Genomic DNA, 24,084 nt, shown 5'->3' with positions numbered 1-24,084 from the left:
CACACTTGCAGGCTGGTGCAAGCTATGTATAACCAATTATCATTCTCAGAGATGCCTATGGTCCTTTGTGGACTATGGCTAATTACTTGTTTAATCTGTTTTGTGTGATCTTGACCAAGGGATAAATATAGGCCAAGGCATCTTCAAAATAGCAACATGGGTTCTTTCACATCCACCTAAGCAGGCAGGTGGGGCCTTGGTATAACATTTCTACCAAAAGATGGCACCTCCAACAGTACAGTACTGCACTGGAATGTCAGCCTTGATTTTTGTGCTCATGCCCTGGATTGGGAATGGAACTGGGAACCTGGTGACCCTGAGTTGAGGGTGCTACCAACTGAGCCACAGCTGACACTTAGGAAGAAAGGAACACACTTCACAGAAACCTTACGCTCCTCTGTTTTCTTTTCAAAGTAAGCCATGCATTTAAGGTAATTGGATCTGGAGCTAATAGTAAATCAACAATACATAGTTAATGTTTTTATTGCCCACATAAGCTAGAAGAGTCATAATTAGTACTTAAAACTATCTACCTAATTATAGATTAAAATCCAAGCTGCCTAAGATTGCATTAATATACGCCTTCTATTTAAAAAGCAACAGTTCAATTTCTATTAATGACGCATAACGGCAATAAAATATTTGGATAAGGTGCGCACTTTATAATATTTCAGCAACACGTTCAAAACAGAATCTTTATGTCAAATGAGAAATCATCTCCAACTCTCACCTTGAAAAGAAAGCAGGGCTTTTTTTTTTAAATAAAAAGCTACAATCAAAACATGTTCAAAGATACAACGTGACTACTAAACACCTACATGCACCAGGTTTGCTCTAAACTTTGCTCATATTTCCCCATGAGTTTCTCCATTATGATTTTTAAAAATCACATTTTAAAACCTTTTTTAAAGCTTTTTTTTGATATTTCAGCTTCTTCCTTAATCCCACATGTCTGAAGCATTTACTTTGAAGTCCATAAAATTAAAAGTGAAGGATTATCAGGACATTTCACGATATGGTTTGCTGTCTATGATTGGCTGCTTCTCTTGCTTGTTGCATGGGCTTGGGCCAGTCATTGGGAAAGGAGAAATCCACATCAGAGATCACTAGATATTTGTGAGCACCTTTCTTCGAGGTCAGTGATGAGCACTATTATTTTGACTGCAAAACTCAGGCCAGTATATACACCTTCAGGTGCAGTTCCCAGATGTCTTGAATAAAGCAGACAGCTCAATGGCAAAAGTTACTGGAAATGCTTACAAAGGAAATTTTTATCTTGCACTATTTAATACTTCATAAGATCAGGAGGAAGCTATTCAGTTACTTGAGCCTATTCTGCCATTCAAACAGATCACTGTTGATCTGTACGTCAACTCCCTTTGATCCATGTCACTTATGTAACAAAAATCATTCTCATTTTTAAAATTTCAATCAACCGAACATCGATAGCCTTTTGGGGGACCGAGATCCCAGGCTTCAACTATTGTGTGTGTGAATACGTGCTTCCTGATTTCACTGTTTACTTGTCACAACCCTCTTCAAGGTGCATACACCACTCCATGAATATTGTAACTTTGTTTGACTTCAAAGCAAGGAATGTTTATTCTTTTCCTCTATACAATTCTCCTTCATTAGGATTGAAGGTGAATATCTTCCAAAGGTAAGACTTTATCACCTAGTTTTGATACAATCGTAAATTCCACACCTGCAACTGACCCACTCATCGACCCCCATATTACTGCAAATGCAGTGAACATACAATATATCCAACATTTCAGATAAACATTTATTGGAAACTACCTTTCCTTTAGCATAACAAAAACAGAATTACCTGGAAAAACTCAGCAGGTCTGGCAGCATCGGCGGAGAAGAAATCAGTTAACGTTTCGAGCCTTCATGGCCCTTCGGCAGAACTGAAGCATAGTTAGAAGAAGGGAGAAATATAAATTGGTTTAAGGTGGGTGGGTGGGGGGGGGGGGGGGGGGGTGGGGAGAGAGAGAGAGAGAGAGAGAGAGACATTGAGGGTGTGGTGATTGTGGAGATGAGCAGATAATCAAAAGATGTCACAGACAAAAGGGTCAAAGAGGTGTTGAAGGTGGTGATATTTGTCTGAGAAAAGTGCTAATTAAGAATGGAAGACAGGATATTCAAAGTACAGCTCTAGTGGGGGTGGGGTGGAAAGACTAACAAGGTTTTTAGTTTTAGATTTAAAAATAATGGAAATAGGTGGGGAAAGAAGAATCTATATAAATTATTGAAAAAAAAGCGGGGGGGGGGGGGGGAAGAAACGGGGTGGGGATGGGGGGAGGGGGAGTTTAAGATCTAAAGTTGTTGAATTCAATATTCAGCCCAGAAGGCTATAAAGTGCCTAGTCGGAAGATGAGGTGCTGTTCCTCCAGTTTGCGTTGGGCTTCACTGGAACAATGCAGCAAGCCAAGGACAGACATGTGGGCAAGAGAACAGGGTGGAGTGTTAAAATGGCAAGCGACAGGGAGGTTTGGGTCTTTCTTGCGGACAGACCGCAGGTGTTCCGCAAAACGGTCGCCCAGTTTGAGTTTGGTCTCTCCAATGTAGAGGAGACCGCATTGGGAGCAACGAATGCAGTAGACTAAGTTAGGGGAAATGCAAGTGAAATGCTGCTTCACTTGAAAGGAGTGTTTGGGCCCTTGGACGGTGAGGAGAGAGGAAGTGAAGGGGCAGGTGTTGCATCTTCTGCGTGGGCATGTGGAGGTGCCATAAGTAGGAGTTGAGGAGTAGGGAGTGATGGAGGAGTGGACCAGGGTGTCCCGGAGGGAACGATCCCTACGGAATGCGGGTCGGGGGGGGGTGTGAAGGGAAGATGTGTTTGGTGGTGGCATCATGCTGGAGTTGGCGGAAATGGCGGAGGATGATCCTTTGAATGCGGAGGCTGGTGGGGTGATAAGTGAGGACAAGGGGGACCCTATCATGTTTCTGGGAAGGAGGAGAAGGCGTGAGGGAGGATGCGCGGGATATGGGCCGGACACGGTTGAGGGCCCTGTCAACGACCGTGGATGGAAAACCTCGGTTAAGGAAGAAGGAGGACATGTCAGAGGAGCTGTTTTTGAAGGTAGCGTCATCAGAACAGATGCGACGGAGGCGAAGGAACTGAGAGAATGGGATGGAGTCTTTACAAGAAGCGGGGTGTGAGGAGCTGTAGTCGAGGTAGCTGTGGGAGTCGGTAGGCTTGTAATGGATATTGGTGGACAGTCTATCATCAGAAATTGAGACAGAGAGGTCAAGGAAGGGAAGAGAAGTGTCAGAGATGGACCATGTGAAGATGATGGAGGGGTGGAGATTGGAAGCAAAATTAATACATTTTTCCAGGTCCCGATGAGAGCATGAAGCAGCACCGAAGTAATCATCGATGTACCGGAGAAAGAGTTGTGGGAGGGGGCCGGAGTAGGACTGGAACAAGGAATGTTCCACATACCCCATAAAGAGACAGGCATAGCTGGGGCCCATGCGGGTACCCATAGCCACACCTTTTATTTTCCTTTAGCATACTGTGCATGTTCTGCTTTAATGAATATAAAATATCCCAAACTCCTATAAGTTCTGAAAAATAATTATAAAATTATACTACTAATGTAGTCTAAGCACAAAATGCAAGATGAAATGGCTTCAAATCTCACTGCCATTAATTCTGCACACTTGCTTTAGGGTTCAAAATTGTCACCAATTAATTTGGCTTATATTAGCTACAGGTTCAATCACTGAACAATTTCAGAAGACCACAGCATTTCATATTATTTTCTACCCTGGATGGATGAAAGCAGCACTGAATTTAAAATCCAGTGCCAGGTGATACTGAATATCTTTTTATCAACACCTAAAACTCCAAAACTGAGAAAAGGTCTGGGACAGGCTTACAGAGAATGGGGTACACACCACTTGCTGTTTTCACGAGTCAATGGCCAATTTGCTTCACCTTCAGAACAGGAGAAACAGCAGAAAAAAAAAACACGTGGGCATGAAAGCACCATATCAGGGTGCAGAGAAATCCATCCAGCAGCAGGCTCTATCTTTTGTAAAACTAGTACTACAGCACAGATGCGTAAAAGCCGAATGAGAAAGGTGGTTTCTCTTTTTATTGTCAATCTTATGTCTGACATGCAAGGAAACTGGATTTTAACATCCAAAACAGGTCAGAGGCTAAAATTTTACACATTTACTACCCATCTACTACCGGGTTTAATGGAGGTAGGACAAGGCAGCCAACCCATTCCTAGATGGTGACTTGACAATTTGAATATTTTGATGAGGCTGGCAGCCTCTGATTTCATCTGTTTTACAGGTTTAACTGTGGCCCACTGGGTTTCCCAAGTACCTGCAGCTCAATGGAGGCAGGAACGCTCTAAAGAAGTTATGTGCTTTATAGGAATCCCTGTGGACCAGCCTGAGCAGGAATGCTTCCCTGCCCCCAGGCACCTCCCCACTTGCCCCCTCCTCCTTAGAGGGAGGAATGTTCGCCAGGTCATTGAATAATGCCATAGGCCAAGAATGAAAATAGGTTTCATTTTGACACCCTAAAAAACATTGATGACCTTGTTTCTAGCCACATTAAAATTATAAGGACAGGCAACAAAAAATAATTCTCATTTGCGGTTTACAGGAGGCCTAATCTAACAAAAATTCTGCTTGTTTTATTAGCTGACATGGCACTGCTGAGAATTTTAAACTACTGAAACACTGCTTTCTTTTTTTTACAAGTGTGCTTGTAGTTTATTATAGAGGTAACCAGCATTATCATAATTGATAGATTTAGTATTTATATTAAATAACTTCATACTTCTATACAAAACTTAAGCAATATACCAGAGATAAAAATGAGCAATTCATAAATGACAAATCGATATAAACGTTCTAGCCGTGGTTTAAGATAGTTACACTCATCGTCAAAAATGTTTAATATAGAATTACATAAAACAGAGTTCCTTTGTCAAGCACACACATCTTGGCACATTGCACATTGTTAAACTGGGAGGGTAACTATTTATCCTTAAAGCAATGCATTCTATGAAGCAAGAAAGCACTATGACTAACTTGTACTTCACAGCTGCACTTCAAATCTTTCCACAGAATATTCCCTGAAAATACTACAAAATAAAGACAGATTTCTTTGGAAGGTTTGATAGCATTATTACAATATACAATGACTTAGCTAGGAATGGAAACTTTTGTGGGTCCCAATTTATGATGGGCATGCCAACGGTCTAGTGCCACAGCAAATCAATTATGTCATATTGTACAAATCATGCAAGTCACCATTTTGCTAATGCTGCTCACCCACAATTACCCCAACGGGCACATTATTAGAACATGAGTGTCATATGAAAAATCATAGATTCAAAGGTTCACTCCACATCTGGTGTTATTTTAATCGCTTTTTCTGTTGGTTGATCTCACTAGAAGTGTGTGCTTTAAAGCTGGACTTTGCTTCTCTACTTGTTTCTGACTGCTAACATGGGGGAAACCAACACAGTGCTCCTCTGCTGATGCTAAATTTCCCAAGTTTGGGTGAAATTTGGGTCAACTTGGATGCGAACCAGGTGGGCACAATCCACCTGGGACCACCTGTGGCTATGCGCGATATTAAAGAGCACATTCTTTCATTATAAAGATCAAGGAATATTGCCCCTAATAGTTCAAAAAATATTACAAGCTGAATGCCTCCACAATAGTGGCCCATGGTTCACTTGGTGGAAAGTTTTATTTGTATATACTAAAATCAAAGTTTAGATACGGTAAAATAAACCCTGGAAATCTGGTTCAGGTAAAATCATTCACAGTATAGAAAGCATAAATTGATACAATATTCTATCAAGAACATAAGAACTAGGAGCAGGAGTAGGCAGTTCAGCCCCTCGAGCCTGCCCCGCCATTCATTACGATCATGGCTGATCTCATTTCAGCCTCAACTCCAATTTCCCACCCTCTCCCCATAACCTTTCAACCCATTACTAATGAAAAATCTGTCTATCTCCTCCTTAAATTTATTCAGCCTCCCGGCATCCACTGCACTCTGAGGTAGTGAATTCCACAGATTCACGACCCTTTGAGAGAAGCAATTCCTCCTCGTCTCTGATTTAAATCTACCACCCCTTAGCCTAAAACTATGGCCTCTCATTCTAGAATGCCCCAGAAGGGGAAACATCCGCTCCAAGTGTACTTTGTCTATCCCCTTTAGCATCTTATATACCTCAATTAGATCTCCACTCATCCTTCTAAACTCTAGCGAGTATAGGCCTAAACTGCTTAATCTCTCCTCATTAGACAAGCCCCACATCTCTGGAATCAATCTAATGAACCTCCTCTGAACCTCCTCCAGTGCAACTACATCTTTCCTTAGGTAAGGGGACCAAAACTGTGCACAGTACTCCAGGTGCGGTCTCACCAATGACTTGTACAGTTGCAACAACACTTCCCTGTTTTTATACTCTATTCCTTTAGCAATAAATGCCAAAATTCCATTTGCCTTCCTTATTACCTGCTGTACCTGCATACTAGCTTTCAGCGATTCATGCACGAGGACACTCAGGTCCCTTTGCACTGAAGCATTCTGAAGTTTCTCTCCATTTAAATAATAAGTCGCCTTTTTATTCTTCTGACCAAAATGGATAACCTCACACTTATCCACGTTAAACTCCATCTGCCAAATTTTGGCCCATTCACCTAACCTGTCCATATCCATTTGTAAATTTCTTATTTCTTCCTTGCAACTTACTTACCCACCTATTTTGGTGTCATCTGCAAACTTAGCTATAGTACCTTCTATCCCTGAATCCAAGTCATTGATATAGATTGTAAATAGTTGGGGCCCAAGGACCAAACCCTGTGGTACCCCACTAGTTACAGCTTGCCATCCAGAAAAAGACCCATTTATCCCGACTCTCTGCTTTCTGTTGGTTAGCCAATCCTCTATCCAAGCTAATATATTACCCCTAACTCCGTGTGACCTTATCTTGTGTATTAATCTTTTGTGCGGCACCTTATCAAAGGCCTTCTGTTAAGTCCAGATATACTACATCTACAGGATCCCCATTATCCACTTTGCTTGTCACATCTTCAAAGAACTCTAGCAAATTAACTACAGCACTTGAATATTGTTCAAAAGTCTGAATAACAATTTACCTTATTTGCATTAGGCTAAAAATATGTTATACTCTGAAAAATATCAGGTTATATATAGATATGATATGCATTCACAAAGAGGAGAAAAATAACTACCAAGCCGCCCATTTTAAGCAAGAGAAGAGCATGCCGAGAGATGTACAGATTCAGGAACTCAAGTCTCAGAACATGTTGGATGTAATATACATTGGCAAACAGAAATTTTATTTTTCGTACATTGTTATTATAATGGATTAAAGGCCACCCACTATGAACAGAATATTTGACCAAAATGGCAACCAGGGTGACAATGGATAAGTTTTCCACTTGCTGCCCAGGTGTAAAACTGGTGTTGTGATCAGCCTCTTGTGACAGGATTTGTCCAATTTTCATTTCCATGGAGAAAATAAGGCAGTTTCTCTAGCTGGAAGCCCATATACAATGTCAGTTTTAATCATAGACAGCAACTTAAATAAACACAAGGTGGATAGAAAAGATTCTGCCCGAGTATGCTCAGTCTGGCCTGATTTTCGAATAAAATGTTTAAGATTCTTAGGGGAGAATTTTCTCCCCGTTGGGCACGGGCGCAATCGACTGTGTGCCGCCATTTTACATGGGCAGGCCAATTACATCTGTCCAGCATGACATGCACCCGGAAGTGCTCAACACTACCTGTGCGGGCGGGGAGAGGAGGGAGAGTCGGGGCCTGCGCTTTTGCATATGCGCGCAAAAGAGCGCAGAAATCTCCGAGGCACAGAGCTGCCTCAGGGAGATTAAGTTCAGTCATAAAGATGGGAAAAATAAAAAAATATTATTCAGACATGTCCCCTCATGTGACATTGTCACATGAGCTGAGATATGTTTATGAATTTTCATCAAAGATTTTATTGAATTAATAAACCCTTCTTGGAACCTCATCCGGCCCGTGGATGAGGTTCCATGAAAAGTGAGAAGGCTGCCTGGGCTTTTCGCCAACACTTAAGTTTGGACGGGCAGCCCTGGCAAGTACTTTAATTAGTTCAGTAATGGCTTTAACAGGCCTTTGACAATTCGGCAGGCACGCAGCCAACTCTGGTGTGCGCCCGACATACTGAAGATTAGAATGACGCGCACACGTTGGGATGCATGCCTGACGTCACAGCGCGTCATTTTACCCGTTGACGTGCGGGGCCTGCCCCCGCACGCCGAACAGAAGATTCTGCCCTTAAAGTTTGAGAAGATTGGCACAGGGAACAGATTCATTTAAATCCTGGCTGGTTCTGGGGAGCAGAAGGGAGACAAGGAAAGAATTTTGACTACGCACATTTGACTGCCCACAATGTACTTATCCACATTTAATACCGAGAATAAAGTGAACATGAATTGTAAAGAAATTAGCAGATTCTAAGATAATGTTATGTGAAGTATAAATCGATATTTAAGCAGTTAGTTCAACTATAAATGAGCACCACACTTTGTGTCAGTTTTAATTTTTCTTAAAAACAAAAATCTGTTCTCTTGATGGCTATTGGATTTAAGAGACAATCCTGAATGATACAGGTCAGGAAAGTCCAGCTTCAGTCCCCAGACTATGATTAACTCAGGCGGGGTTACAGCAAGGCTCCTACAATTCACCTGTTTGTCCATAGAATAGGAGCAAGGAAAAAAAAAATGATTGCCTGTTCCTGATCTCGTTCCAGAAACACCTACTGGAAGTGAAGTGAAGGTATGTGTATGTTAGCAACTGAATTGGGTTTGGTCATGAAGCCCACTATGATAAAATAGTTTGTCAACATGCTAGCAATGAATAAAGGGTGCTTGAGACTTTAGGTTCTAAAATACATATAGTAGGTAAATTTTAAATTGGGGTAAGATATTGTTTGCAACTTTATATACTGGAAACAAATGCATTTTGAAGAGTGGCAAACTTTGTGAAATGATGCAACCTGTAATTCGCAGTATGGAGACTGTAGGGTTACCCGTGCCCCCAGTGACACCTAGCCAACTTATTTCATCATAGGCCTGTTAAGGTCTATTTGAGGCTCCATCTCCAAGTCCCTGGAGGCGCTGGGGAACAGTGTAGCTGACTGGATGTGGCCTCCTGCAGCAGACCAAGGGGACCAGTGCTCCAAGGCAAGCTTAGAGATCTGCTGAGATTTTTCTGGAACAAGGACAGAGAATCTTAGAGTAATGTAGCTTACCATTTTGTTAAGCAACATTTTTGACATGAACATTTACCTTTAACGTGGTACGGTGTATTTCTGAAACTTTTACTGCTTGGTGATTCTCTGCCGGAATTCTGATTTCACAACCAGAGATTTATTCAGTAGACCCATAATAGTGTGGAATAAATTCCAAATGTGTCACAATTATATCCAAATGTATTTTAAACAATGACAATTCTAGATTTATATCACTTTATTTTCCAACAGATAAAAATAGGAACATCCTTAATGGTGGATATATTGCACAAACATTTTAGTATTTATGTACAGGATCACTGAATGGGCAATGGTATAAAACTAACTTCATTATTAGAATAACAGGTTTATTTGTAATCACAATTTTTGACTTATTTAAATATCAATTTTCAACCTACTCCAACTGTCGGCATCAGTTTAATAAATTTTCTGAGGTAGTCTATTCCATCAATTTATCTAGCATCATCTGCTACTTGTTTGACCACCAAGCCAAAAGCTGAATGCCAATGAATGAATTAGCTTCCCTTATTAGGATGGCTAGCCAAGTAAATGAGCAACATAGTTTTGTTACAAAAGTTGCAAAGTATATAATTGTTACGGTTGAAGAGAATGCCTTAGGTGTCCAACTGAATCTGTGTATATCTGTAGATTTCATTTGCTACTTGCCTTTAAAATGCCAATTAAACAAACTGAAAAAAGGTCAAAAAACAAATCACTTTGATCACATTTACCACATCATTGGCTAAAACAACAAACAAAGCAAATGAAAGCTTCCCTGTAGAACTCATGATCCATTTATCATAACCTGGTGTGTCAGTCATTGGAAGAAGTTCCCAATACTTCAAGTTTGCCACAACAGATTAGCTTCTTAATGAGGTTAAACCCAGTTGAAGGTTTCAGGGGTTTTAGGGATATTTCTCCAGTATAAAGAGCAAATTCTTTCTTTCTTTCAGTTCCTGAACTAGGACTTTGAGATCTTATGCTAACTGAATTGGATTGAAGTTAAATGTGCAACCACAAAATGGGCTATGTGATTAGGGTGTCACAGTAGCCAATCAACTATATTCAACAGGATTCGAAGGCACACGGGAGCTCAAACAGAAAAAACTGGCCTTCTACCATGAATAACTCAAAAGTAAAATTCTATCAAATTGTATCAGCGAGTATAGAAAAGGCAAGAAAAGATCAGAAATGTCTTTAACAGAAGCATTAATACATTTAAAATGTCTGTTAAAAAGCTTACGGATTTAGTATTAGCAGATTAAGCATTCATAGAGGAAAAGTGCCCAAAGAGTAGAAAACAGAAACTGAGACAACTTCAGAAAATACCTTGCCAAATTGCTGGCCACAGGGTAAACTGCAAATGATCTAAATCAGCAAATCATACCAATCTACAAAAGCAAAATACTATGGATTTTGGAAGCCCAAAACAAAACAGAAGATGCTGAAAACGTCAGCCAGTTTGGCAGCATCTGTGAAGAGAAAAACAGTGTTAGCATTTCAGGTCAATGACCTTCCGTCAGACCTGGAATGTTAATTCATACCAACCTATTATTTTCTGTGATGTTATGTATTGATTAATTTACAGCATGAGAAGCAGTTGAGATTAACTACATACCTGGTACTGTAAAATCCTGAGTATAAATAATTTCATCTTCATTGAACAGATCTTCATCTTCTTCATCATTATAACCATGCAAGTCTTCCAGATAAGGCACCACTGTCATACTTCTCCACTTGTCCTTGGTCTCTGGGCTTGGAGGAATAGGAACAAGATTTTCTGCCTGAGGATGTTTTTTCCGAAACCAACTATATTTCAGGGAGAAAAAAATGTTTCATTAACTAAAAGAGCTTCCTGTACTTTCTTCTCTCCAATAGAGCAATTTTAAGTTTAGTATTTCTGAAAAAGAAAGTGTAATTCACCTAACATGGAGGATAAACTCCCATCTTAATTACACAACTAGAAAAGTGCATACTGAGTTCCAAAACCAACATTCCATTTTCAAAAATTCATGCTATAAGGAGAAAATTCTAACATTAAGTTATATCACAGATGTATTACATCTACTTAGGGTCCTAGCAAATGTTAGAAAATAATCCCTTTTAGTAAGTAGATTTCCTTTGGGGTGGGAGGGACAGGGATGAATTTACAATTTAACAATTGAATGATATTTTTTAATTGCATAAAAGCCCTCTAGGTTTCTCCCCTGTATTGTTAGAGTCCTGGCTACAAATGTGGAGATCAACACAAAATCACACTATTCTCACTACTGCAGTTTGTTGATTTGAAGATGTTTCTCTGCTGGGGAGAAGCAGTGTGGAAACAGGAAAAGAAAAATCAAAAGTTACATAACAGACATAAAGGCCTGGAGTTTGCGGTCAACGGCAAAGCAAGGACACTTGCTGCTGACTTCAAATTAAGTCGAACTAAAATTCATAGCAATCGCTCTGGCGAGAAGTTCACCTCTATCGCCTTGCAGTGGTACTACAACTGTTTGCAGGGTTCTTTACTGCAAATTCCCAGCATGGAGCTGGAGTGATGTCATCAGACTGTCCAAGCAGCTGTTCATAAAGGATTTTCAAAGCTATCAAAACAGGAAACAGAAAGCACCAAAATAAATCACTTTTACTTTTTTTTTTACATACAGCAAATGAAAGATTGGGAAATACATATTTTTTTATTCATTCGTGGGATGGGGGCGTCACTAGCTAGGCCAATATTTATTGCTCATCCCTAACTGCCCTTGAGGTGGTGGGGGTGAGCTGCCTTCTTGAACTGTTGCAGTCCATATGGTGTAGGTACACCCTTAATGCTGTTAGGAAGGGAGTTCCAGGATTTTGACCCAGTGACAGTGAAGGAATTTCCAAGTCAGGATGGTGACTGGCTTGGAGGGAAACTTCCAGGTGGTGGTTTTCCCATGCATCCGCTGCCCTTGTCCTTCTAGATGGTAGTGGTCGTGGGTTTGGAAGGTGCTATCTAAGGAACCTTGGTGAGTTCCTTCAGTGCATCTTGTAGATGGTACACACTGCTGCCACTGTGCATTGGTGGTAGAGGAAGTGAATGTTTGTGGTGAGGTGCCAATCAAGCAGGCTGCTTTGTCCTGGATAGTGTCAAGCTTCTTGAGTGTTGCACTCATCCAGGCAACCTGGCCTGTGCCTTGTAGATAGTCAACAGTTTTGGAGAGTCAGGAGGTGAATTAATCGTCGCAGAATTCCTAGCCACAGTATCTATATGGCTAGTTCAGTTCAGTTTCTGGTCAATGGTAACCCCCAGGATGTTGATGATTGATTCAGCAATGGTAATACCATGGAATGTCAAGGGGTGGTGGTTAGGTTCGCTCTTGTTGGAGGTGGTCATTGCCTGGCACTTGTGTGGCACAAATGTTGCTTGCCACTTGTCAGCCCAAGCCTGGATATTGTCCAGGTCTTGCTGCATTTGGACATGGTGCTGAACATTGTGCAACCCTCAGCAAACATCCCAACTTCTGACCTTATGGTGGAAGGTCACTGATGAAGCAGCTGAAGATGGTTGGACCTAGGACACTACCCTGAGGAACTCCTGCAGTGAAGTCCTGGGGCGGAGATGATTGACCTCCAACAACCACAGCCATCTTCCTTTGCACTAGGTATGACTCCAACCAGCGGAGAGCTTTCCCCGATTCCCATTGACTCCAGTTTTGGTAGGGCTCCTTGATGCCACACTCAGTCAAATGCAGCCTTGATGTCAAGGGCGGTCACTCAACTCACCTCGGGAGTTCAGCTCTTTTGTCCATGTTTGAACCAAGGTTGTAATGAGGTTAGGAGCTGAGTGGTCCTGGCAGAACCCAAACTGAGCGTCAGTGAGCACGTCATTGCTAAGAAAGTGCCACTTGAAAGCACTGTTGACGACTCCTTCCATTACTTTACCAATGATCGAGAGTGGACTGATGGGGCGGTAATTGGCCAGGTTGGATTTGTCCTGCATTTTGTAGACAGCACATACCTGGACAATTTTCCACATGCCCAGGTAGATGCCAGTGTTGTAGCTGTACTGGAACAGCTTGGTTAGGGGCACGGCAAGTTCTGGAGCACAAGTCATCAAAACTTTTGTCAGAATATTGTCAAGACCCATAACCTTTGCAGTATCCAGTGCCTTCAGCTGTTTCTTAATAAAAAGATAGAAACATAGAAACTGGGAGCAGGAGAAGGCCATTCAGCCCTTCAAACCTGCTCCGCCATTCATTATGATCATGGCTGATCATCCAACTCAATAGCCTGCTCCCACTTTCTCCCCATTCCCTTTGATCCCTTTTGCCCCAAGAGCTATATCTAACTCCTTCTTGAAAACATACAATGTTTTGGCCTCAACTACTTTCTGTGGTAACGAATTCCACAGGCTCACCATTCTCTGGGTGAAGAAATTTCTCATCTCAGTCCTAAATGCTCTATCCCATATCCTCAGACTGTGACCCCTGGTTCTGGACTGCCCCACCATCGGGAACATCCTTCCTGCATCTACCCTGTCTTGTCCTGTTAGAATTTTATAGGTTTCTATGAGATCCCCCTCATTCTTCTGAACTCCAGCGAATATAATCCTAATCGTCTCAATCTCTCCTCATATGTCAGTCCCGCCATCCCAGGAATCAGTCGGGTAAACCTTTGCTGCACTCCCTCTATAGCAAGTACATCCTTCCTCAGATAAGGAGACCAAAACTGCACACAATATTCCAGGTGTGGTCTCACCAAGGCCCTGTACAATTGCAGCAAGACATTCCTGTTCCTGTACTGGAATCCTCTCGCTATGAAGGCCAACATACCATTTGCCTTCTTTACCGCCTGATGCACCTGCATACTTACCTTCAGCGACTGGAGTACAAGGACACCCAGGTCTCGTTGCACATTCCCCTTTCTCAATTTATAGCCATTCAAATAATAATCTGCCTTCCTGTTTTTGCTACCAAAATGGATGACCTCACATTAACCCACATCATATTGTATCTGCCATGCATTTGCCCACTCACTCAGCTTGTCCAAATCACACTGAAGCATCTCTGCATCCTCCTCACAGCTCACCCTCCCACCCAGCTTTGTGTCATCTGCAAATTTGGAGATATTACATTTAGTTCCCTCATCTAAATCATTAATATATATTGTGAATAACTGGGGTCCCAGCACCAATTCCTGCGGTACCCCACTAGTCACTGCCTGCCATTCAGAAAAAGACCCGTTTATTCCTACTCTTTGTTTCCTGTCTGCCAACCAGTTTTCTATCCATCTCAATACACTATCCCCAATCCCATGCACTTTAATTTTACACGCTAATCTCTTATGTGGGACTTTGTCGAAAGCCTTCTGAAAGTCCAAATAAACCACATCCACTGGCTCCCCCTCATCAACTCTACTAGTTACATCCTTGAAAAATTCCAGTAGATTTGTCAAGCATGATTTCCCTTTCATAAATCCATGCTGACTCTGTCCGATTCTGCCACTGTTTTCCACGTGCTCAGCTATTAAATCTTTTATAATGGACTCTAGAATTTTCCCCACTACTGACGTCAGGCTGACTAGTCTATAATTTTTTTTCTCTCTGCCTCCCTTTTTAAATAGTGGGGTTACATTAGCTACCCTCCAATCTGTAGGAACTGTTTCAGAGTCTATAGAATCTCGGAAGATGACCACCAATGCATCCACTATTTCTAGGACCACTTCCTTAAGTACTCTGGGATGTAGATTATCAGGCCCCGGGGATATATTGGCCTTCAATCCCATCAATTTCCCCAACACCATTTCCCTACTAATATTGATTTCTTTCAGTTCCTCCCTCTCACTAAACCCTGTGTTCCCCAACATTTCTGGTATGTCTTGATATCACATGGACTGAAGCAAATTGGTTGAAGACTGGCATCTGAGATGCTGGGGACCTCCGGAGGAGGCCGAGATGGATCATCCACTTCGCACTTCTGGCTAAAGATAATTACAAATGGTAGAGTGGTGAATATGCTGGGCCATGAGATTACAGATTGTGGTCAAGTACAATTTTGCTTCTGCTGATGGCCCACAGCACCTCATGGTTGTCCAGTCTCAGGTTGCTTGATCTGTTTGAAATCTATCCCATTTAGCATGGTGGCAATGCCACACGACACAATAGAGGGTATCCTCAATGAGATTTCATCTTACCGATACTGCCATGGGCAGATGCATCTGGTCAAGTATGATTTTCCCTCTTGTTGGTTCCTCAACACCTGCTGCAGACCCAGACTAGCAGCTCCATCCTTTAGGGCTTAACCAGCTTGGTTGGTGCTGGTGTGACCAAGCCACGCTTGGTGATGGACATTGAAGCCCCCCACCGAGAATACATTCTTCACCCTTGTCACCCTCCGTGCTTTCTCCAAGTGGTGTTCAACTTGGAGGAGCACTGATTGATCAGCTGGAGGTGGAGGAGTTTGGGGGGGAACGGTGGGTAGAGAGAGTGTGGATGGTAAGTGGTAATCAGCAGGAGATTTTGTCCATGTTTGACCTGATGCCCTGAGACTTCATGGGGTCTGGTATTGATGTTGAAGGCTCCCACTATAACTCCCTCTTGACTGCATACCACGTACTGCGACCTCTGCCAGATCCATCCTGCTGGTGGGACAGGGTGTATCCAGGAATGATGACGCTTAGGGCATTATCGCTAAGTCCTACTCACGGAATCATACCTATGTCAAGCTGTCACTTGACTAGTCTGTGAGACAGTTCTCCCAGCTTTGGCACCAGCCCCCAGATGTTAGTAAGGAGGACTCTGCAGCATCGACAGGGCTGAGTTTGCTGTTGTTGTTTCCGGTGCCTAAGTCGATGCCAGGTGGTCTGTCCGGTTTCATTCCCTACTGACTTTGTAGCGGTTCGACTGAGTGGGTTGCTCGACTATTTAAGACTCAACCACATTGCTGTGGATCTAGAGTCACAAGTAGGCCAGACCAGGTAAGAATAGCAGATTTCCTTCCCTAAAGGACATTAGTGAACTGGATAGGTTTTGATGACAATGACAATAGTTTCATGGTCATCATGAGACTTTTAATCCCAGGTTTTTATTGAATTCAAATTCCACCATCTGCCGTGGTGGGGTTCAAACCCGGGTCCCCAGAGCATTACCCTGGGTTTCTGGATTACTAGTCCAGTGACGAAACACTACTCCATTACCTCCCCTGGGAAAAATCTTAAAACAATTATTAAAAATAAACTCAAAGGAAATCTATCCATTAATCATTTAACAGCAACACAAGTATTTTTCGGGGTCAATTCTGCCGGTGATCAAAATTTTGTGAATCACATTACTATTAAAAATCTAGTAACACATAATTAAACGAGGTGTAACTTTTCATTGGGTTTCTAACTAATGCGGGAACAGGAAAGTTGAAGTTCTCAATGATTGTTGGTTGTGGTGTGGTGTCTTGGGGGCACAATGCAGTCTGGTAAGAGCCCTGAGTGACAGAGCACATCTTCAAGCTTTTTTGGCCCACTCTGCGCATGCCTGACATCCCAAAATTAGTCAGTTTTAGAAAGGTATTGATGATAATACTGATAGTTTGTCTTCAACCCACCCCCAAACAAAATTCAGGCCAGGATGTATCCTGGAAGAGTTAATTTGGAAATTCATAGAATACTAACTCATGATTAAACCTATAGTCCAGTACGTACAATTTAATAGTTTGAGAATTAGAAAGCAAACTACGAACATGGACATAGCATACAGCTTTGGAGTGCACAGCTAAGGGGAAATTGTTTTTTTAAGATATAAATATAAGGTATTTAAGGTATAAACGTGTGGAGTCGGTCACTGTAGTAAATAATGCGAAAACAAATCAGTAAGTACACGCCAGAAATTTTAGCAAGTTTAGATGCACTATTCGTTCACAATTAACATTTCAAACATTTTTTTTTGGCAGAGGCAAATTTCCCTGGAGGATAAATTATAGTGCTGTTAAAGTCTCTCTTTGACTGATCCATAATGCCAAAATTAATTTGACATCCTGTGCAAGGTACCTTCATTTTCTAGTCTCTCACTAATCCTTCATCAATTAATTCATTCACCCTTGGGCTGACATCCTTCAAACAGGAAGTCACTCATTTTAAGTCTTCTCTTAATGAGGGACCTGTGAAAAACAGCTGGCTTTTGATGTACTGTAAGCACAGTAATTAATATTAAATGATTATATTGCAAGCAACAGCACCAACTATTCTATTTAAGTATATCTTCGAGAATGATTAGGTAAACAATACACAGCATTCTAAGCATTTTAACCTAAGCTAGTAAAAGTTGTATAAAAAACTCAAGTGCAACCACATATTAAACTTAGAAATTATATCTATGATCTCCATGATTCTGACTCTACCAAGAACCTCAAAGTGCTTTTCATAAAGAAATAAGTACCGGTGATACCATATCATTCTGAATATTTCCACCACCTTTTGAAATTGGTCTGACCTATTACCCATTCAATCTATTTATATCTTATGATTTTATTTAACAAAACCAAATCTTATTTTAAAAGCAGACTGCACAAATCTTCCAATAATTTAGAACTTTCTGACATCATTCTGTTTTACGTTATCTTCTACTTACATACATATTCCATAAGAGCATAAGACATAGAAGAAGAAATTAGGCCATTCGGCCCATCGAGTCTGCTCTGCCATTCAATCATGGATGATAAGTTTCTCAATCAAGAACCTATCTATCTCGGTCTTAAATACACTCAATGACCTGGCCTCCGCAGCCTTCTGTGGCAATGAATTCCATAGATTCACCACTCTCTGGCTAAAGAAGTTTCTCCTCATCTCTGTTCTAAAAGGTCTTCCCTTTACTCTGAAGCTGTGTCCTCGGGTCCTAGTCTCTCCTACTAATGGAAACATCTTCCCCACGTCCACTCTATCCAGGCCTTTCAGTATTCTGTAAGTTTCAATCAAATCCCCCCCTCATCCTTCTAAACTCCATCGAGTATAGACCCAGAGTCCTCAAATGTTCCTCATATGTTCAGCCTTTCATTCCTGAGATCGTTCTCGTGAACCTCCTCTGGACCCTCTCCAGGGCCAGAACATCCTTCCTGGGGTACGGGGCCCAAAATTGCTCACAATATTCTAAATGTTGTCTGACCAAAGCCTTATAAAGCCTCAGCAGCACATCCCTGCTTTTATATTCTAGTCCTCTCGAAATAAATGCCAACATTGCATTTGCCTTCCTAACTACCGACTCAATTTGCAAGTTAACTTTAAGAGAATCCTGGACTAGGACTCCCAAGTCCCTTTGCACTCCAGATTTCTGAATTCTCTCCCCATTTAGAAAATAGTCTATGCCTCTATTCTTCCTACCAAAGTGCATGACCTCACATTTCCCCATATTCCCTCACGATGCAATGCCTTACCATGGAAAACTTTGTTTTAAAGGCTGTGGCACTGTTGGCATTGCGAAATGTTTTCTTATTCTAATTTTATAGCTGAAAAGAGGTTTTTAAGACAATCACTACACACAATTAAGCATCTTATACTATCACATGTCACCCACTGATACAATGACAATCATCTGAATACTTTAGTGCACCACACAGGCAGGGTGGGAAGGATCAGTTCCTCCTAAGCCTCTAATATCACAGGCAAGTGCACACTCGTGGAAAAATGCAAGTACTCAAACAGGTGGGGGTGATAACAATGGGAGGGGGGAATAAAGGAGAATTAGGTTCCTTCCCTCTGCAGAAGTATAGAAAAACATTTCCTCTACAGAAGACCTGCAAAATCTATATTATTTAAAATATTACTGAGTATAAAACACAGCTAGGGAAGACGGGGGCACGATGAGGAAAGACGGGGATGAGGAGCATGAGAGGAGTATGCAGGGACATGATTTCCCTTTCTACTCCATAAAATTTTTAAAAAGCAATGTACTTCCCAAACTAAGCCTCTAATCTTTAAATAGGAAACTGAAGATTTTCCAGTTCAGGGTGGAAGCGCCCTTTAGGAAATCACATTCCCACATTAAGAAAAGCCACTTGCTCAGTGTCCGGCATGCTGCTTAGTTTTCAACTATACATAGAGTTTTCAAAATGGTCACTCGAGTCATGTGACCCCCTTCCTCCACAATGACTTCACAAAGGAATGTTTATCTTGTGTCTGGATCTGGCTTTTGTTTTGTGGCTTTTAGTGTCCCAGTCATTAGCACCTGAGAGAGAGTCATCATCCATATTGATGACCCTGTTCCAGGTAGCTATCATCTTGGTGGATGCCACATTTTGTAAAAGTTTAACCTGGATTGTACCCTTGTAATGGTGTTTTTGAAATGGTTTGGAATGTGATTGAAGATATTTTATGAATAAAGTATATTTTTGCAAAAAAAAGATGCTCAGACTCTGCTAGAGGGTTAAAAACAAAAAACTACTGCGGATGCTGGAAATCCAAAACAAAAACAGAATTACCTGGAAAAACTCAGCAGGTCCACCGATGCTGCCAGACCTGCTGAGTTTTTCCAGGTAATTCTGTTTTTGTTCTGCTAGAGGGTTAGCTGATAAAGATGCAAATGATGTCCATTTCCTTTTGATACTTCCTTTTTAAACTGGACCTTGACAGTCCCAGGTGTGCGATTCCATGAGCAACATGTCAGGGTCCAGACATCAGGTGAATTGGCTTTATAAGTAGCACATAAAAGCTTTTAAAAATGCTTGAACATCTTAACATATGTTAACAGGAGTAAGATTTTTCTATAATATGGTGATATATCCCTAAAACATGAAATAAATCATAAATTACGTCGATCAAACTTTATTTTTTTTGCTTATTTAAAAATGAACTCTGCTGAACCAAAAGATGGCCACCACAATTCACCTGATGTCTAGAATTGTAAGGTGACAGGGGGAAACAGATGTAACAGCAATGATGAGAAAAGAGCTGGAAGTACAATGATTTTGCAGCCACCTTCAGCCTTTCCATCTCGGTCTCCTCCTGAGGTCCCCAGCATTACAGATGCCAGTCTTCAGCCAATTCGATTCACTCCATCTGATATCAAATACTAGCTGAAGGCACTGAATACTGCAAAGGCTACAGGCCCTGACAACATTCTGGCAATAGTACTGAAGAATTATGCTCCAGAACTAACCATGCCCCTAGCCAAGCTGCTCCAGTACAGCTACAACACTGGCATCAACCTGGCAATGTGGAAGATTGCTAAATATATCCTGTCCTCAAACAACAGGACAAATCCAAGCCAGTCAATTACCATCCCATCAGTTCAGTTCACTCTCAATCATCAGCAAAGTGATGGAAGGGGTCATTGACACTGAAATCAGCAGCACCTACTCAACAATAACCTGCCCACCAATGCACAGTTTGTGGTTCTGCCAGGGCCTCGCAGCTCCTAACTTCATTACAGCCTTGGTCCAATATGGACAAAAGAGCTGAACTGAACAGGCAAGATGAAAGTTACTGCCATTAACAGGGGGTGGCATCAAGGAGCCCTAGCAAAACTGGAGTCAATGGAAATATCAAGGGAGTCATACCTAGCACAAAGGATGATGGTTGTAGTTGTTGAAAGTCAATCATCTCAGTCCCAGAGTAGTGTCCAAGCCCAACCATCTTCAGCTGCTTCAATGACCTTCCCTCCATCATAATGCCAGAAAAGAGGAAGTTCGCTGATGACTGCACAATGTTCAGCATCATTCACAGCTCCTCAGATACAAAAGTAGTACGTGTTCAAATGCAGTGAGGCCTGGACAATATTCAGGCTTGGGTTGACAAGTGGCGAGTAACATCCGCACCACACAACTGCTAGGCAATGATCATCTTCAACAAGAGTCTAATTATCTCCCCTTGACATTCCCCCACTATCAACATCCCGGAGGTTACCACTGACCAGAAACTAAACTGGGCCAGCTATTTAAATACTTTGGCTACAAGAACAGGTCAGGGGCTGGGAATTCTGCAGCAAGTAACTCACTTCCTGACTCCCCAAAGCCTGTTGACCATCTATAAGGCACAAGTCAGGAGTGTGATGGAATATAAAGCAACCCAAGCAATTGGAAATGCTGGCCTTGCCAGCAACGTGCACATCCACCACTTTAAACATTCACTCCCTCCACCACTGATACACAGTGGCAGCAATGTGTTCCAATGACAAGATGCACTGCAGAAACTCACCAAGGCTCCTTTGATACTTTCCAAACTCTACCATCTAGAATGACAAGGGAGCGGATGCATGGGAACACCACATCCTGGAAGTTCCCCTCCAAACCACACAGCATCCTGTCTTGGAACTATATCACTGTTCCATCACTCTATCTGGGTCAAAATTCTGGAACTCCCTTCCTAACAGCACTGTAGGTGCACCATCACCACATGGATTGCTGCAGTTCAAGAAGGCAGCTCATTGCCACCTTCTCAAGGGCAATTAGGGATCAGCTATAAATGCTGGCTAGATGTCCATATTCCATGAAAGAATAAATATTAAAAAATGAATGGGAAGAGGTACAAAACTGAATTTCACGTCAGGCAGGAGACAATATGGAGCACAGAGCTACTAGAAGATGGAAAATAAATTTTCAGATGACAAAGCTCGAAGGCATATTAAGTTAAATCACGTAGTTAAAAGAAAGAAGTAAATGGGCAAAACTATGGCAGATGAAGTTGAAGTGCAATGCCATCCAATTTGGATCCGTGAAAGGCAAATTGAAATATCTTCTTGCCAGGTAAAGGCTAAGAGCTATGAAAGAGTAACGAGTCCAAGAGCACAAATCAAGAAAAGCCACTGCACAGGTACAAAAGAAATCTAATGGGTTAAATGAATGTTGGCCTTTTATCTTGTGATGAGTATGAGGTTTTATAAGATGTCTATGTTTTAAACTGTCTCTTTTAATTCAAGTTAAATTGGAGTAACAGAGAGGTCTGCCTCACGATAAACTAAGTGAACCGGTTGCCAGGGGGATCATGGGCCAAGGTGAAGTTCCACTGAAACTTAAGTACCAGCTTTCCCGCCTGGACACAATGAAATCAGGCAGTCAAATTCAGAAACCCAAGAGAGTGGCCAGAGTGAGAACTGACCAACCAAAGCGAACAGGAGAGCTACTGGGAGAGCAACAAGAAAACAGCAGCTGCTGCAAACAGCAAAGGAAAAGGCTCTTCTGTTAGCCACCAGGCAGAATGTGAGTGGCAGCTTGTTCTCTGGCCAAAGAGACGGACCTGTAAGGATTTAAGGGCACTGGAGGATTTGCCTGGCGTGACCGGAAGAAGGAATCACTGAGTGGACCTTGCTGCTGCAAGTCAGTTCAGGGATTCTCAGAAAACCAATGGAAATGATTTTCGATGGACACTGGATATTACAATTCAGCAAAATGGATTGAAGCAAGCTTGTTGGAAGCTGGGAATGAATTGGGACTGGCTCCTGCAAAGTCTATAATTCTGCAGAGAGTGCGGTGTAATGTATAAGCGCAATGTGGGGTTTTCGGTCATTTTACAAACTTAAAAGTAGTTTCTTTTCTGTAGTTTAGTGTATTAGTTGCCTACTAAGCAATGTTTAGTCAATGTTGATTTTGGTTTCTTACAGTAAAAGTCTTAGAACGTAAAATCTTGTTAAGTGATCCAAACGGTCACTGGAAATTCAAAACTCTTTAAAAGTTATCGGTGGGAGGGGGGTTGGTGGGAAGTCGTAACAATCTCAAAGGGTTTGGAATTCAGAAGTGAGCAAATGATGTTTCAGTTTTACAGAGCCTTGATCATATCACATCTGGTGTACTGTATTTAACTTTAAACACTGTACATCAGGAAACATAGGCCACCTTGAAGGGAGATCAGCACAGATTCATCAGGATGATACCAGTACTTAAAGAGTTGAATCATTGGGACAGAAACATAGAAAATTCATGGCACAGAGGAAGGCCATTTGGCCATTTGTATTTTTGTCTTTTTTTTAAAAAGTTTGATATGTAAGAGAAAAGTCTGAATGCTATATCCTTCCTCCGCACGTTATTTTTAATAATTGTCAGTACACTTTAACTCAGAATCTTTTGGGTATCAGGCGTTAAGAGCATAATGTTTTTTCCTCCCCTGGTCTGTGGAATTCTTTACTGCAGAGGGCTGGAAAGGCTGAGTCATTAAATATATTCAAGGCTGAGGCAGACAGATTTTTAATCAGTAAGGGATTCAAGGTTTTTGGGGAAAAGGCAGGAAAGTGGAATTGAGGATTATCAGGTGAGCCATGATCCCATTGAATGGCGGAGCAGCCTCGATGGGCCGAATGGCCTACTTCTGCCCCTACGTCTTATGGTCTCATGTCAGCCAAAATAAAAACCAATCCAGCCTAATCCTATGTTTCAGCCCTTGTTCCATAGCCCTGTGGGTTGCAGCACTTCAATGCTGTACCAGTTTGCTAAAGATTTGATGCTATTGAGTTTAAACAGTTGAGTGATGACATAATTGGAGTGTTTAAATTAAGAAAGGGATTAGATAGATTGGATACAGAGAAACTATTTCCTCTTTTGGGGAAAATCCAGTCAAAATAAATTAGTCTTCAAATTATAGCCAGGCCAGTTCGCAATGAAATTATGAAGCACTTCTGTGTAAAACAAAGGACAGTGAAAATTTGGAACACTCACAAAAGATTGTGGTGGGTGAGCCAATTGAAATTTTTAATGTGAAGGTTAATAGATTTTTGTTCAGTAAAAGTACTAAGGAATATGGAGCAAAAGCAGATAAATGGAGTTGAGGTACAGATTCAACATGATGTGAAAGAATTGAAGGGGTGAACGGGTGACTCCTGTTCCTCCATTCTGACATTAGC

The 24,084-nt window shown here is 41.6% G+C and overlaps 1 protein-coding gene across 2 annotated transcripts in view; it reads right to left on the bottom strand.

Annotated features, from left to right (window-relative positions):
- Positions 1-24,084, bottom strand: part of stk11 (serine/threonine kinase 11) — a 134,689-nt gene that overhangs the window by 43,642 nt on the left and 66,963 nt on the right. For both annotated transcript variants that reach the window (XM_078555943.1, XM_078555944.1), the window contains exon 8: positions 10,930-11,120. In XM_078555943.1, the coding sequence (XP_078412069.1) occupies positions 10,930-11,120 (191 nt within the window). The remainder of the gene's footprint in view (positions 1-10,929; positions 11,121-24,084) is intronic.

Source organism: Cetorhinus maximus, chromosome 13 (genome assembly GCF_964194155.1).
Source record: "Cetorhinus maximus chromosome 13, sCetMax3.hap1.1, whole genome shotgun sequence".
In the NCBI taxonomy this organism is placed as follows: Eukaryota; Metazoa; Chordata; class Chondrichthyes; order Lamniformes; family Cetorhinidae; genus Cetorhinus; species Cetorhinus maximus.
This window is presented reverse-complemented; position numbering and strand designations above follow the sequence as displayed.